The 16,680-nt window shown below is 46.4% G+C and overlaps 1 protein-coding gene across 1 annotated transcript in view; it reads right to left on the bottom strand.

Annotated features, from left to right (window-relative positions):
- LOC126279091 (cholinesterase 1-like) overlaps positions 1-16,680 on the bottom strand; it is a 349,591-nt gene that overhangs the window by 172,260 nt on the left and 160,651 nt on the right. Inside the window, exon 2 of the mRNA XM_049979555.1 lies at positions 13,121-13,291. Within this exon, the coding sequence (XP_049835512.1) occupies positions 13,121-13,291 (171 nt within the window). The remainder of the gene's footprint in view (positions 1-13,120; positions 13,292-16,680) is intronic.

Below are 16,680 nucleotides of genomic sequence, written 5' to 3'. Positions count from 1 at the left end.
AACGATGCAGCTATTTGGACGTTGACGTGCTGCCATTTGTGTACAAATGGTGATGAACCGTAAGCAGACGACCAAGACTACCTGATAGCTTGTGTAGGAAGAACGTTTGCCTGTAAAGAACAGCAGGTCGCAATGGGACACTGGAGACACGTCAACTACATTCTCCGACGAAGAAAATGGCACACCATAAGCAATTATCAGGATCGGTCGGAAATCGGTAGATGTGATGTGTATGTACCGACAAACGAATGACTACTATTTCACAAAAATTGGATGACTTATTCTAGAGAAAAGACCTTCATCAAACTGAGCAACTCACTAATGCGCTGGTCCACATCTGGCCCTTATGCAACCATTTCGTCTGCTTGGTATTGATTGACAGAGATATAGGGTGTCCCCCTGAGGGATGTCGTACCAGATTTTGCCCAATAGGCGTGTTAGATCGTCAAAATCCCAAGCTGGTTGGCGCGTCCTGGCCATAATGCTCCAAACGCTACCAATTTGGGAGACATCAGGTGACCTTACTGGCCGAGATAGGCTTTGGCAAGCAGGAAGACAAGCAGTAGAAACTGTCGCTGTGCGTGGGCGAGCATTGTATTGCTTATATTAAGACCAAGATGGCTTTCCATGAAGTCAACGAAATGGGGCGTAGAATATCATCGGCGTGCGGCTATGTTGTAAAGGTGCCGCCCATTGCAGCGCCATGCTATGAAAAGAAATGATGCCCCACACTGTCACTCATGACCGTCGGTCAGTATGGCGGGCGACAGTCGGGTCAGTATTGCCTCCCCCTCCCCTTCGTCCAGGGCGTCTCCTGACACGTCTTTGACAAGAAATTTCATTAACTGAAGCAGAATTTTCTTCAGTCTTGAGTACCACTTCGACAGAGCCGCAATGACAAACGAAGACGTGTCTGGAGACGTCTCAGACAGTGGTGGAATACAAATCAGACTGTCGTCCGCCATACGGCGTGACGGCCGGTGCCACTTCATTCCATAGTAGGATCGCTCTGGTTGTCATCCGCGGCTCCCTCACAGCACAGCGGTATGTTGGCGATATTTTACGCGTCGTTTTGTTGCCCTTCATGGCTAACCATTCTGCCCTTACATTTCAGTAAAATAATGCCCGCTCGCACACGGCGAGAGTTTCTACAGCTAGTCTTAGTGCTTTCCAAACTGTACCTTGGCCACCAAGGTTGCCAGGTGTGTCACCCCCCCCCCCCTCCAACAGAGAAAGTTTGGACCATTATGGACAGGGCCCTCCAACCAGCTCACAACTAGACTATCAAACGCGCCAATTGGACAGAATTCGGCACGAAATCCCTTAGGAAGACATCCAACAACTCTATCAATCAATGCCAAATCGAATACTACTTGCATAAGAGCCAGACGCGGAACAACGTATTAATGACTTGCCCAATTTTGCATGAACTGTGCATTTGTTTGTCTGTACATGAACATCACATTTACCGATTTCCCTCTCTTTCGGATAATTACTTCGTGGTGCTTTTTTTTTGTCTTATAGTGTAGTTCTGCAATGATCTACTACCCCACGGTGGCTAATTAATGCCTTTAATGGCTAATTTATTTCATAAAAACGTTGATGTCGTGAGAAATGACAATGAAATAAAATGTAGTTTTCTTTTCACTGATGAGACAAAGAGCACGGGGCTGCGAAGTACGAAACATGATATGTGTTAAGATTGATGCTGCCTAGTGATGAATGTCTGTTAGGACGAAGTTTAAGCAGACATCAGCATGTACACTCCTGGAAATGGAAAAAAGAACACATTGACACCGGTGTGTCAGACCCACCATACTTGCTCCGGACACTGCGAGAGGGCTGTACAAGCAATGATCACACGCACGGCACAGCGGACACACCAGGAACCGCGGTGTTGGCCGTCGAATGGCGCTAGCTGCGCAGCATTTGTGCACCGCCGCCGTCAGTGTCAGCCAGTTTGCCCCGGCATACGGAGCTCCATCGCAGTCTTTAACACTGGTAGCATGCCGCGACAGCGTGGACGTGAACCGTATGTGCAGTTGACGGACTTTGAGCGAGGGCGTATAGTGGGCATGCGGGAGGCCGGGTGGACGTACCGCCGAATTGCTCAACACGTGGGGCGTGAGGTCTCCACAGTAAATCGATGTTGTCGCCAGTGGTCGGCGGAAGGTACACGTGCCCGTCGACCTGGGACCGGACCGCAGCGACGCACGGATGCACGCCAAGACCGTAGGATCCTACGCAGTGCCGTAGGGGACCGCACCGCCACTTCCCAGCAAACTAGGGACACTGTTGCTCCTGGAGTATCGGCGAGGACCATTTGCAACCGTCTCCATGAAGCTGGGCTACGGTCCCGCACTCCGTTAGGCCGTCTTCCGCTCACACCCCAACATCGTGCAGCCCGCCTCCAGTGATGTCGCGACAGGCGTGAATGGAGGGACGAATGGAGACGTGTCGTCTTCAGCGATGAGAGTCGCTTCTGCCTTGGTGCCAATGATGGTCGTATGCGTGTTTGGCGCCGTGCAGGTGAGCGCCACAATCAGGACTGCATACGACCGAGGCACACAGGGCCAACACCCGGCATCATGGTGTGGCGAGCGATCTCCTACACTGGCCGTACACCTCTGGTGATCGTCGAGGGGACACTGAATAGTGCACGGTCCATCCAAACCGTCATCGAACCCATCGTTCTACCATTCCTAGACCGGCAAGGGAACTTGCTGTTCCAACAGGACAATGCACGTCCGCATGTATCCCGTGCCACCCAGCGTGCTCTAGAAGGTGTAAGTCAACTACCCTGGCCAGCAAGATCTCCGGATCTGTCCCCCATTGAGCATGTTTGGGACTGGATGAAGCGCCGTCTCACGCGGCCTGCACGTCCAGCACGAACGCTGGTCCAACTGAGGCGCCAGGTGGAAATGGCATGGCAAGCCGTTCCACAGGTCTACATCCAGCATCTCTACGATCGTCTCCATGGGAGAATAGCAGCCTGCATGGCTGCGAAAGGTGGATATACACTGTACTAGTGCCGACATTGTGCATGCTCTGTTGCCTGTGTCTATGTGCCTGTGGTTCTGTCAGTGTGATCATGTGATGTATCTGACCCCAGGAATGTGTCAATAAAGTTTCCCCTTACTGGGACAATGAATTCACGGTGTTCTTATTTCAATTTCCAGGAGTGTATTTTGTCGCTATTTTATTCTCACGTTAAACATATAATAATGCATGCCAATCAATGTCTCTTACTTTTCTTTCACTAAAGCATCAATTTCCGTGAACAGATAGCTCGAAGATAAATTTTCAAGGTTAAGTGCGTTAGTGACCTTCTACGGGTGGATTTCGATCTCTCCTTTGCAGAAAGAAGTTGCTCTCAGAAATATGTAAACTAACTGGTATAGGCATGCGTATTCAAACATAGAGATATGTAAACGGGCAGAATACGGCGCTGCGGTCGGCAACGCCTATATAAGACGAGTGTCTGGCGCAGTTGTTACATAGTTTACTGCTGCTACAATGCAGGTTATCAAGATTTAAGTGAGTTTGAACGTGGTGTTATACCCGGTGCACTAGCGATGGGACACAGCATCTCCGAGGTAGCGATGAAGTGGGGATTTTCCCGAACGACCATTTCACGAGTGTACCGTGAATATCAGGAATCCGGTAAAACATCAAATCTCCGACATCAGAGCGGCTGGCAAAAGATCCTGCAAGAACGGGACCAACGACGACTGAAGAAACTCGTTCAACGTGACAGCAGTGCAACCCTTCAGCAAATTTCTGCAGATTTCAGTGCTGAGACATCAAGTGAGTGCATGAAAACCATTCAACGAAACATAATCGATATGGGCTTTCGGAGCCGAAGGCCCACTCCTGTACCCTTGCTAACTGCCCGACACAAAGCTTTACGCCTCGCCTAGGCCCGTCAACACCGACTTTGGACTGTTGATGACTGGAAACGTGTTGCCTGGTCGAACGAGTCTCGTTGCAGATCGTATCGGGCAGATGGACGTGTACAGCTATGGGGACAACCTCATGAATCCATGGGCCCTGCATGTCAACAGGGGACTGTTCAAGCTGGTGGAGAGTCCGTAATCGTGTGGGTCGTGTGCAGTCGGAGTGATTTGGGGCCCCTTATACGTCTAGATACGACTGTGACAGGTGACATATAAGTAAGCATCCTGTCTGATCTCCCCCTATCCATTCATGTCTATTGTGCATTCCGACGGACTTGGGAAATTCCAGCACGACAGTGCGACACTCCAGACGTCCAGAATTGCTACAGAGGGACTTCAGGAACAGTCTTCTGAGTTCAGCTGGCCACCACAATCCGCTGACATGAACATTACTGAGCATATCTGGGATGCCTTGCAACGTGCTGTTCAGAAGAGATATCCGCTTCCTCGTACTCTTACGCATTTATGGACAGCCCTGCAAAATTCATGGTGTAAATACCTTCCAGCTCTACTTCAGTCATTGCCCAATCCATTGCCACGTCTTGTTGCGACAGTTCTGCGCGCTCGCGAGGGCGCTACGTGATATTAGTAGGTGAACCAGTGTCTTTGTCTCTTCAGTGTGGATACAAACATGTAAATAGAAACATCGATGAAATCGTAGCTAAAAAGTTGTGACTTTGTGGGAAACTGTATCAAACAAAGTTTTTATACTAGTCTACAAGAGTTATTTCATTATGAAATTCATAACTGAACTGCCTGGAGCGGTGTAGGTCTATGAGTTCTAACTGTAGCTAGGCATCCCACACGGTCTAATATACACTAAGATGACAAAAGTCGGGGAATAGCAATATGGACATAGAAAGATGGCGGCAGTATCACTTAATCATTTACACAAGGTAAAAAAGAGCAGTGCATTGGCGGAGCTTTCATTTGTACTCAGGTGATTCATGTGAAAAGGTTCCCTATGTAATATTCCCGCACGACAGAATTTAACAAACTTTGAACGCGAAGTGGGAGTTGGAACTAGATGCATGGGACATTTCATTTCGGAAATCGTTACAGAACTCAGTACGCCGAGATCCACTCTGTCAAGAGTGAGCTGAGAATACCAAATTTCGATCGTCACGTTTCAACACGAACAAAGCGATGGCCGACTTAATGACCGAGATCAGCGGCTTTTGCGTAGAGTCGTCGGTGCTAAGACACAATCAACATTGCGTGAAATAATTTCAGAAATCAATGCGGGGCGTACGACGAACGTAGCCGTTAGGGCAGTGCAGCGAAATTTGGCGTTAATGGGCTATAGCAGCAGACGACCGACGCGAGTGCCTTTGCTACACTAATCGCCTGTAGTGTCTCTCGTCGGCCGGTAAGTATGTCGCTCGCACCCTACACGACTGGGCAGAGGCAATGGAAGGGTTCGACTGTGGTGCAGACGCCACGAAGCCATGCAAACAGGTTGTCAACAAGTCGCCGTGCAAGCTGATGGTGGCCCGATAATGGTGTGGGCTTTTTTCATGTGAAATGGACCGAGTGCTCTGGGCCAACTGAACCGATCATTTGACTGGACGTTGTTGTGTTCGGCTACCTGGAGGTCATTTGCGGCCATTGATGGACGTCACCAAACCTTTCTCCGAGTGATTGGTCTGAAGAATATTTTGGATAATCCCAGCGAATGATTTGGCCACCCACATGCACGACACGAATCCCATCGAATATTTAGTTGGTCGAAGGGTCACTTCGTTCACAAAATCCTTCACCGGCAACAATTCACACGTATGGCTCAATATTTCTGCAGCGGGCTTCCAACGTCTTGTTGAGTGCATACCAGGTAGAGTAGCTGCAAAAAATGGTTCAAATGGCTCTGAGCACTATGGGACTTCTAAGGTCATCAGTCCCCTAAAACTTAGAATTTCTTAAACCTAACTAACGTAAGGAACTCAAACACATCCATGCCTGAGGCAGGATTCGAACCTGCGACCGTAGCGGTCGCGCGGCTCCAGACTGCAGGGCCCAGAACCGCTCAGCCACCCAGGCCGGTGAGTTGCTGCATTACGCCGGGCAGAAGAAGGTGCGTCACGATATTGGGAGGTATCCCATGACTATTGTCACCTCAGTGAAAATTGATACTGATGTGTCTGGCCTCCGCTTTGAATTTCCTAGCACGCCCTTAATGTCGATTTGCGTCGACTTTAAAAGAGTTATTCTCCGCTTTAATCACTGTGGCGTTAAGTACACTACTGGCCATTAAAACTGAAACACCAAGAAGAAATGGAGATGATAAACGGGTATCCATTGGACAAATATATTATACTAGAACTGACATGTCAATACATTTTCACGCAATTTGGATGCATAGATCCTGAGAAATCAGTACCCAGAACAACCACCTCTGGCCGTAACAAAGGCCTTGATGCGCCTGGGCATTGACTCAAACAGAGCTTGGATGGCGTGTACAGGTACAGCTGCCCATGCAGCTTCAACACGATACCACAGTTCATCAAGAGTAGTGACTGGCGTATTGCGATGAGCCAGTTGCTCGGCCACCGTCGAACACACGTTTTCAATTGGTTAGAGATCTGGAGAATTTGCTGGACAGGGCAGAAGTCGAACATTTTCTGTATCCAGAAAGGCCCGTACAGGTCCTGAAACATGTGGTCGTGCATTATCCTGAGGAAATGTAGGGTTTCACAGGGATCGAATGAAGGGTAGAGCCACGGGTCGTAACACATCTGAAATGTAACGTCCACTGTTCAAAGTGCCGTCAATGCGGACGAGAGGTGACCGAGACGTGTAACCAATGGCACCCCATACCATCACGCTGGGTGATACGCCAGTATGGCTACGACGAATACACGCTTCCAATGTGCGTACATTGCGATGTCGCCAAACACGGAGGCAACCATCATGATGCTGTAAACATTCATCCGAAAAAATGACGTTTTGCCATTCGTGCACCCAGGTTCGTCGTTGAGTACACCATCGCAGGCGCTCCTTTCGGTGATGCAGCGTCAAGGGCAACCACAGCCGTGGTCTCCGAGCTGATAGTCCATGATGCTGCAAACGTCATCGAACTGTTCGTGCAGATGGTTGTTGTCTTGCAAACGTACCCATCTGTTGACTCAGGGATCTAGACGTGGCTGCACGATCCGTTACAGCCATGCGGATAAGATGCCTGTCATCTCCACTGCTGTGATACGAGGCCGTTGGGATCCAGCACTGCGTTCCGTATTACCCTCCTAAACCCACCGATTCCTCATTCTGCTAACAGTCATTGTATATCGACCAACGCGAGCAGCAGTGTCGCCATACGATAAACCGCAATCGCGATAGGCTACAATCCGACCTTTATAAAAGTCGGAAACGCGATGGTACACATTTCTCCACCTTACACGAGGCATCACAACAACGTTTCACCAAGCAACGCCGGTCAACTGATGTTTGTGTATGAGAAATCGGTTGGAAACTTTACTTTTGTCAGCACGTTGTAGGTGTCACCACCGGCGCCAACCTTGTGTGAATGCTCTGAAAGGCTAATCATTTGCATATCACAGCACCTTCTTCCTGTTGGTTAAATTTCGCGTCTGTAGCAAGTCATCCTCGTGGTGCAGCAATTTTAATGGCCAGTAGTGTATATATACCTGCGTTTAAAACCAAGCCGAACTTAACACTTTTTTATTGCCATCAAGACGGCACACAATTTTTTCACTTCTCTTGTGCCATATAACGACATGTGACAGCCATGTTTTACCACGAGGGCTGACTACGCAGGCGGCGAGCGAGACTGAGCGCTCGTGTTCGCTCGGCCGCGTGCTGGAGAGACCTACCCAAGAGACTGTTTCAAAACTATTCCACTGCAGCTGCTGTTCCAACTATGTTACAGAAAATAAGAGTAAGTTTTATATTCAATAAACCGCCAGACTCTTTCATCAGCTGATGGGCGTGGCTGGAATTTTGTGCCTCGGGGGGAGAACCGAAAACTTTAAACATTCGATGTTTCCTCCAACACATTCGTTAGTAATAATGTATCCAAAGCCCGTGACATTCTCATAGCACTTCGAAAGTCCAACACCTTTGTAATAATGAAGGTAAGATTACTGAGAACCACAATATTCCTAAGCATGAAATTTTCACTTTGCAGCGGAGTGCGCGCTGATACAAAACTTACTAAGGTTAAAAGAGAGTGAGGGGCGAGATTCCAACTCTGAATCTTGGACTTTGGTGGGTAAGTGCTATTCCACTGACTTATCCAAGCACGACTCACGACCTGTCCTCACAGTTAGGAGACGAGGTATTGGCAGAAGTAAAGCTGTGAGGAGAGACCGTCAGTAGTGCTTGGATAGCTCTGCCGGTAGAGGACTTGTCAGCGTATGGCAAAAGTCCTGAATTCACTTTGGGTCTGGCACGCCGTTTTAATCTGCCAGGAAGTTTTCAGTATTTCTATCCGATCATATATTGACTCTCGTCCTATATCAACATCAAATCTAATAGTCCCTTGTCACGTTATTCTGTTTGTATATGAAGGGTTCAAATGGCTCTGAGCACTGTGGGACTTAACTTCTGAGTTCATCAGTCCCCTAGACTTAGAACTATCTAAAATTAACTAACCTAAGGACATCACACACATCCGTGCCCGAGGCAGCATTAGAACCTACGACCGTAGCGGTCGCGCGGTTCCAGACTGTGGCGCCTAGAACCGCTCGACCGCAGGGGCCGGCCTTGGCAGTTGTCATACTGTACATTGGTTATAGAATATCAGTCAAGTTGTAAGAATATATTACCGTCGCAAGTAAATTTTATGAGTAGTGAGGGCAGGTGAGATGCCGCACAGACCTCTAAAAATGGTTCAAATGGCTCTGAACACTATGGGACTTAACATCTATGGTCATCAGTCCCGTAGAACTTAGAACTACTTAAACCTAACTAACCTAAGGACATCACACAACACCCAGTCATCACGAGGCGGAGAAAATCCATGACCCCGCCGGGAATCGAACCCGGGAACGCTACCGCACGACCACGAGCTGCGGACAACAGGCCTCTCACGGAAACGAAACTAAGAAATAAACGAGTGTGAACTATGTTACAACAAAGGAATTCAAGAGTCAAAACTTCCAAAACGGAACGTAACAGTCATAACATGCGGTACTTGAGTAGAAGAAATAGGATGTAGGCATGTCTGGAGGTCCCTTCCTTGCACCTCGCTGTTGCAAACGGACGTTACACAACGCAGAGGCAGATCTGAACACAGCGAACAGACACGTCAATGACCGGAGCGACAGTTCATAATTTTGTGAGAGGAAAAAAAAAATAAAAAAAACAACGGGACACGAGGGAGACTCGAAGGCGGATCTTCCGATTCGCAGTCCAATACCGTGACCTCATTACCACGACGTCGTGTCTGAAGTTCGCTCCATTTTGCACATCCTTAGAATGAACGGTTCACTTTTTCTATTTTGCTTCTTTTTTCACAGTTCAGTACATCTGCTTCCTATTTTCATGATTGACCTGTTATCAGTTTATGGTGGGCTATCCACTTGGCCATCTTACCGCTACATCTACATCTACATCTACGTCTACATGACTACTCTGCAATTCACATTTAAGTGCTTGGCAGAGGGTTCATCGAACCACAATCATACTATCTCTCTACTATTCCACTCCCGAACAGCGAGCGGGAAAAACGAACACCTAAACCTTTCTGTTCGAGCTCTGATTTCTCTTATTTTATTTTGATGATCATTCCTACCTATGTAGGTTGGGCTCAACAAAATATTTTCGCATTCGGAAGAGAAAGTTGGTGACTGAAATTTCGTAAAAAGGTCTCGCCGCGACGAAAAACGTCTATGCTGTAATGACTTCCATCCCAACTCGTGTATCATATCTGCCACACTCTCTCCCCTATAACGTGATAATACAAAACGAGCTGCCCTTTTTTGCACCCTCTCGATGTCCTCCGTCAATCCCACCTGGTAAGGATCCCACACCGCGCAGCAATATTCTAAGAGAGGACGAACGAGTGTAGTGTAAGCTGTCTCTTTAGTGGACTTGTTGCATCTTCTAAGTGTCCTGCCAATGAAACGCAACCTTTGGCTCGCCTTCCCGACAATATTATCTATGTGGTCCTTCCAACTGAAGTTGTTCGTAATTTTAACTCCCAGGTACTTAGTTGAATTGACAGCCTTGAGAATTGTACTATTTATCGAGTAATCGAATTCCAACGGATTTCTTTTGGAACTCATGTGGATCATCTCACACTTTTCGTTATATAGAGTCAACTGCCACCTGACACACCATACAGCAATCTTTTCTAAATCGCTTTGCAACTGATACTGATCTTCGGATGACCGTACTAGACGGTAAATGACAGCATCATCTGCGAACAGTCTAAGAGAAATGCTCAGATTGTCACCCAGGTCATTTATATAGATCAGGAACAGTAGAGGTCCCAGGACGCTTCCCTGGGGAACACCTGATATCACTTCAGTTTTACTCGATGATTTGCCGTCTATTACTACGAACTGCGACCTTCCTGACAGGAAATCACGAATCCAGTCGCACAACTGAGACGATACCCCATAGCTCCGCAGCTTGATTAGAAGTCGCTTGTGAGGAACGGTGTCAAAAGCTTTCCGGAAATCTAGAAATACGGAATCAACTTGAGATCCCCTGTCGATAGCGGCCATTACTTCGTGCGAATAAAGAGCTAGCTGCGTTGCACAAGAGCGATGTTTTCTGAAGCCATGCTGATTACGTGTCAATAGATCGTTCCCTTCGAGGTGATTAATAATGTTTGAATACAGTATATGCTCCAAAACCCTACTGCAAACCGACGTCATTGATATAGGTCTGTAGTTAAATGGATTACTCCTACTACCCTTCTTGAACACTGGTGCGACCTGCGCAATTTTCCAATCTGTAGGTACTGATTATCGGTGAGCGAGCGGTTGTATATGAGTGCTAAGTAGGGAGCTATAGTATCAGCGTAATCTGAAAGGAACCTAATCGGTATACAATCTGGGCCTGAAGACTTGCCCGTATCAAGCGATTTGAGTTGCTTCGCAACCCCTAAGGTATCTACTTCTAAGAGACTCATGCTAGCAGATGTTCGTGTTTCAAATTCTGGAATATTCCATTCATCTTCCCTGGTGAAGGAATTTCGGAAAACTGCGTTCAATAACTCCGCTTTAGCGGCACAGTCGTCGGTAACAGTACCATCGGCACTGCGCAGCGAAGGTATCGACTGCGTCTTGCCGCTTGCGTACTTTACAAACGACCAGAATTTCTTCGGATTTTCTACCAAATTTCGAGACGCTAAATCTGAAGGAGGTGCGATACGGAGTTTCCCTTGTTAGTAGCGTCGTGCAACATAGGTGTAATTTCCTCGGTGCTATGTGCAGTACCCAGATTGCTAAGTCTGTAGATTCACTGAGCCGGGAGCCGAAGCTCTGATTGCTTAAAAATACGCGCCGAACCGCCGGCCCGTTCGCAGAGCACATGTCAATTCAACTTCCTCTCGTGAGAAATGTGCGTGCCGCCCGCAATAGGAGGCACCGAGCAATGGAAGAGCGAGGTTGCCGGCCTCGCTGGCTATGGCCTCGACACCACACGAACCAGAAGCACCTCTGAAAATGTCAAGCGTAGCGCTGGACGAAACGTCAGGGATGACCGTACAAGTCGGAAGATTCGCCAGTCGCTAAAGAGAGAGCCTGGACTACGTACAGCTCGTTATAGGAGTGTATTACACTACTTCCCATTAAAATTGCTACACCACGAAGGTGAAGTGCTACAGACGCGAAATTTAACCGACAGGAAGATGATGCTGTGATATGCAAATGATTAGCTTTTCAGAGCATTCACACAAGGTTGGCTCCGGTGGCGACACCTACAACGTGCTGAAATGAGGAAAGTTTCCAATCGATATCTCATACACAAACAGTAGTTGACCGGTGTTGCCTGGTAAAACGTTGTTGTGATGCCTCGTGTAAGGAGGAGAATTACGCACCATCACGTTTCCGACTTTGATAAAGATCGGACAGTAGCCTATCACCATTGCGGTTTATCGTATCGCGACATTGCTGCTCGCGTTGGTCGAGATCCAATGACTGTTAGCAGAATATGAAATCGGTGGGTTCAGGAGGGTAATACGGAACACCGTGCTGGATTACAACGGCCTCGCATCACTGGCAGTCGAGATGACAGGCATCTTATCCGCATGGCTGTAACGGATCGTGCAGCCACGTCTCGATCCCTGAGTCAACAGATGGGCACGTTTGCAAGACAACAACCATCTGCACGAACAGTTCAACGATGTTTGCAGCAGCATGGACTATCAGCTCGGAGACCATGGTTGCGGTTACCCTTGAGGCTGCATCACAGACAGGAGCGCCTGCGATGGTGTACTCAACGACGAACCTGGCTGCACGAATGGCAAAACGTCATTTTTTCGGATGAATCCAGGTTCTGTTTACAGCATCATGATGGTCGCCTCCGTGTTTGGCGACATCGCAATGTACGCACATTGGAAGCGTGTATTCGTCGTAGCCATACTGGCGTATTACCCAGCGTGATGGTATGGGGTGCCATTGGTTACACGTCTCGGTCACCTCTCGTTCGCATTGACGGTACATTGAACAGTGGACGTTACATTTCAGATTTGTTACGACCCCTGGCTCTACCCTTAATTCGATCCCTACGAAACCCTACATTTTAGGAGGATAATGCACGACCGCATGTTTCAGGACCTGTACAGGCCTTTCTGGATACAGGTAATGTTTGACTGCTGCACTATCCAGCACATTCTCCAGATATCTCACCAATTGAAAACGTCTGGTCAATGGTGCCCGAGCAACTGTCTTGTCACAATAGGCCAGTCACTACTGTGGTATCGTGTTGAAGCTGCATGGGCAGGTGTACCTGTACACGCCATCCAAGCTCTGTCTGACGCAATGCCCAGGCGTATCAAGGCCGTTAGTACGGCCTTTGGCGGTTGTTCTGGGTACTGATTTCTCAGGATTTATGCAGCCAAATTGTGTGTCAGTTCTAGTATAATATATTTGTCCAATGAATACCCGTTTATCATGTGCATTTCTTCTTGGTGTAGCAGTTGTAATGGCCAGTAGTGTAGCTACAGAGTTGGGTAGACGTATCCACCTGGTACTGACCTTGAAGCGCTCGCTGGAGGGGGCGGAGGCGTACCGCACCCCGCGGAACTCGTAGACCGGCCGGCCCGTCCTGGCGGTGGCGGTAGCGGCGCCCAGCAGCCGGCTGCCGTCAGGGAGGCGCACCCACACCTCGGAGGCGGCGGGGGCGGCCGCCAGCAGGCACGCCCACACCTGCACAGCGGGGTGGCCGCTTAGTGGGTTGCGACTGGTGACGAAAAGAGCCGGCGGAGAGCGCAGGAGAAAGGTCTCTTCCCCCTAGGAGAGTGTGTAATGTCGCTTGCAGCCGTCTCTACACGATATTTTCAGAAATTTTATAAATTATATAACTCAGTACATATCTCGAAATATCTCTTCTTATCTTACCGATTCCTAAACTTTAATATACGATTATCATCAATGCAAAGTAGTTTAAAGCCCTATTATTCCTTGTAGCGTCCGTTTACTTCGTGGAATAGCTTCTCTGCTATCTATGTTTTCTCTTATGAAAAGAATGAAAAAGAGCTTGCCGATTAGCCGTGAAAGAAGAGGGATGTATACGTATGTATTGTTGAGCTAGTCGCCATCTTGATGAGATTCAGTATTAGAAGGAGTTTAATACATGAACTTAACTAAAGTAAGTGTGTTCGCGTATTATTTAACTGATTATTATTGGCAGTTTCTGCTTACTACGCTGTGTTGCACGGGATCAGTGGGGAACGTCTGATTTACACTGGACGAACCTGCCGTTTTGTACGCTCAATATATCCAGTTTATTACAATAAATGGGCTAACACGGTCTTACCGGCAGATTTCCGGTCTTCCCCATGTGATCACCGAAAGTTAATAATTATTACAAATGTTTTCAGGAAATCGACTGACAATTTTCGTCGCACTGAGACTTCGAAATTGCTTCACTGCCTTATGGAATTTAAGTTAAGCTCAATTTAATCAGGATAGAACAGTATTGAACTGTGTGAATGTGATAAGCCTGCTTTGTGAATGAAAATTCCCTTAATATACGCATGTTTTTACTATCCTGACCAGTGAAGCTAAATCAGGCCGGTGTGAGAGAGGTTTTTAAATTTCTTGAATACCATAAAAAATATTAAAAGTGTGCTGGCTCCAGTATTAAATAACAGATGTAATGGTACTTGTATTACGTAACCATTACGGCACCTCACCTCAACCTCTCGATAACAGCAATATTTTACTGCGTTCCTGTAAAGTAGTTAACATATTTCTGAGACAACATTCAGATTTGATTTCACTAATGTAGAGGCACTTTGATACATCGATATGTTTATATTGCAATGATATTATTCTTATGTGAATTCTTTCTTTTGTCACTATGATCTTTGACGTTCTTATAACTCTGATTTTTGGGGCGCGTTAGCGGTTATTAGAGAGTGAAGTCTTGGTCGTCATGTTAAAAAGACGCAAATTGAAGTCAGTTTATGAAACGTGAACTTTAACAGTGAGGAAGATATATTCAAGTATGGTTTATATTGTGGAGTGATGTTTTGTGAGTTACGTGATATTGCAAAAAAAGTAATAAAAAATAAGTGTCACTTAAATTCGGAGTGCTGATTACTATTTTACATCACCATTGTCCTAAATTGAAAAAGTTTAATCTTCAAGAATGGTTTATGAAACACATCTATAAAACTTTTGAATATCGCAGTATAAAACCTAGGCGTCTTTGCACCCGAGCTTGGAATCATCACCACCTAGATTTTCGACGATTGGTCCATGAGTTCACAACGAGACCAGCGTGGGAAACACGAAAAGATGAGTGCCTGGTTTATTCATTATTTCATGAAATGACTTTATTAACTGTGCTCTAATGACACCTGCCACGTAATATAACACTGTTGTTGCCCGAAAATGCAATATTTAGTAGCATGAGCAACACTACTATCATAATTAATTTTTGACCTTTGTTGTGGTAGGGTTGGTAGAAGACGCAGGGTGAATCGTCAGGTTACCTTCCACTACGAACGTGGGTGCACTCAGCGACAGTGATCAGATTTATACAGAGCACAGCGATCAGTCGTCCTTTTTTGCAGGTTTTATTTGGCAAATTCACATTTCGGCTAGTGCCTAGCCATTATCAATGAACAATTTTCTAGTATCAATGCATGTCAGTGAATGACGCACAAACAACAGGGAATTGACATGCATTGAGGCTAGAAAATAGTGAATTGATAATTGCTAGACACTACCCGAAATGTGGATTTGCCAAATAAAACCTGCAAAGAAAGGATGACCGATCACTGTGCTCTATCATTTATAAAACAGGGTGAATCATCTAATAAAATAAATCTTAATCATTTAGGCAGAGCGATTGCAAATGTTAATGCTTAATGTCTTGTTATAGTAAATGGAAGTAGTGTGAATTTGGGTTTATGACTCTACCTATTTCCATATATTTTGTTTTTTCTTGTTTACCAACAAAGAAAGAGGCAAACTCAATGTTTACGAAAGAAAAGTGGTGAGGAAAATCTGGGAACCCCTGTTGGAGAATGACGAATAGAGAGTTCGAAAGAACACAGAAATTTATCAATTAATGGAGCGACCCACTGTCGTCCAGAAATTAAAAAGTAGGTCACTGCAATGGACTGGGCATGCGGCTAGAATGGAAACCAACACAATTCCTAAAAAGGCGTCTGAGGGCAGTCTCCAAGCAACAAGACCATTGGGCCGACCTCACACACGGTGGAAGGAAGAGGTAGAGAAGAACATCGCAGCATTAGTAATTACCGCAGGGTGGAGAGAGGGAGCGAGAGACAGAAGAAAGTGGAAGCAGATTGTTGATGCAGTGTTTGGACTACAGGGCCTGTGATCTCTAAAAACGGGAAGAAGAAGGAGAGAAGTACTGAAGTGCGGGTTCCAAAAAATGGACTGGTATTCAGGGCTCCTTTTGTTAGCCAATTAGCTTATTAATAATACTTACAAAGTGTATTTTTTGTGGAAACAAACGCTTTTTTTAATATAACAGGACCTATTGACACTAACAAAATAGAAGTAGGACAAATTAAAATAATAAAATTATAACCAGCCGACCAGTTGCTATAGATAAAGAAATTCTTTACCTAGTTTGTGAGCCGGCCGCGGTGGTATCGCGATTCTAGGCGCTCAGTCCGGAACCGCGCGACTGCTACGGTCGCAGGTTCGAATCCTGCCTCTGGCATGGATGTGTGTGATGTCCTTAGGTTAGTTAGGTTTAAGTAGTTCTAAGTTCTAGGAGACTGATGACCACAGATGTTAAGTCCCATAGTGCTCAGAGCCATTTGAACCATTTGAACCTAGGTTGTGAGCTCTGCAAGATCCATGAACAATTTTATATTTACGTGACAAACCCTAATTCTAGGGCTATCTTTCATTTTTGACAAATGGATCTAAGCCGACAATTTAAAAAACGGCGATAGTACATTAGTCCTTACTAATGTAAAATTGCTACCTTCTGAAGAAGACAAATTTATATTTGTCGAAACCTAGGTAAGAATTTCTTTATCCATTGCAACTGGTCGGCTGGTTATAATTTTATTACGTGGAACCGTTGCTGTTGTGCAGCTATGTTT

The sequence above is a fragment of the Schistocerca gregaria genome, chromosome 6, assembly GCF_023897955.1.
Source record: "Schistocerca gregaria isolate iqSchGreg1 chromosome 6, iqSchGreg1.2, whole genome shotgun sequence".
NCBI lineage: Eukaryota > Metazoa > Arthropoda > Insecta > Orthoptera > Acrididae > Schistocerca > Schistocerca gregaria.
This window is presented reverse-complemented; position numbering and strand designations above follow the sequence as displayed.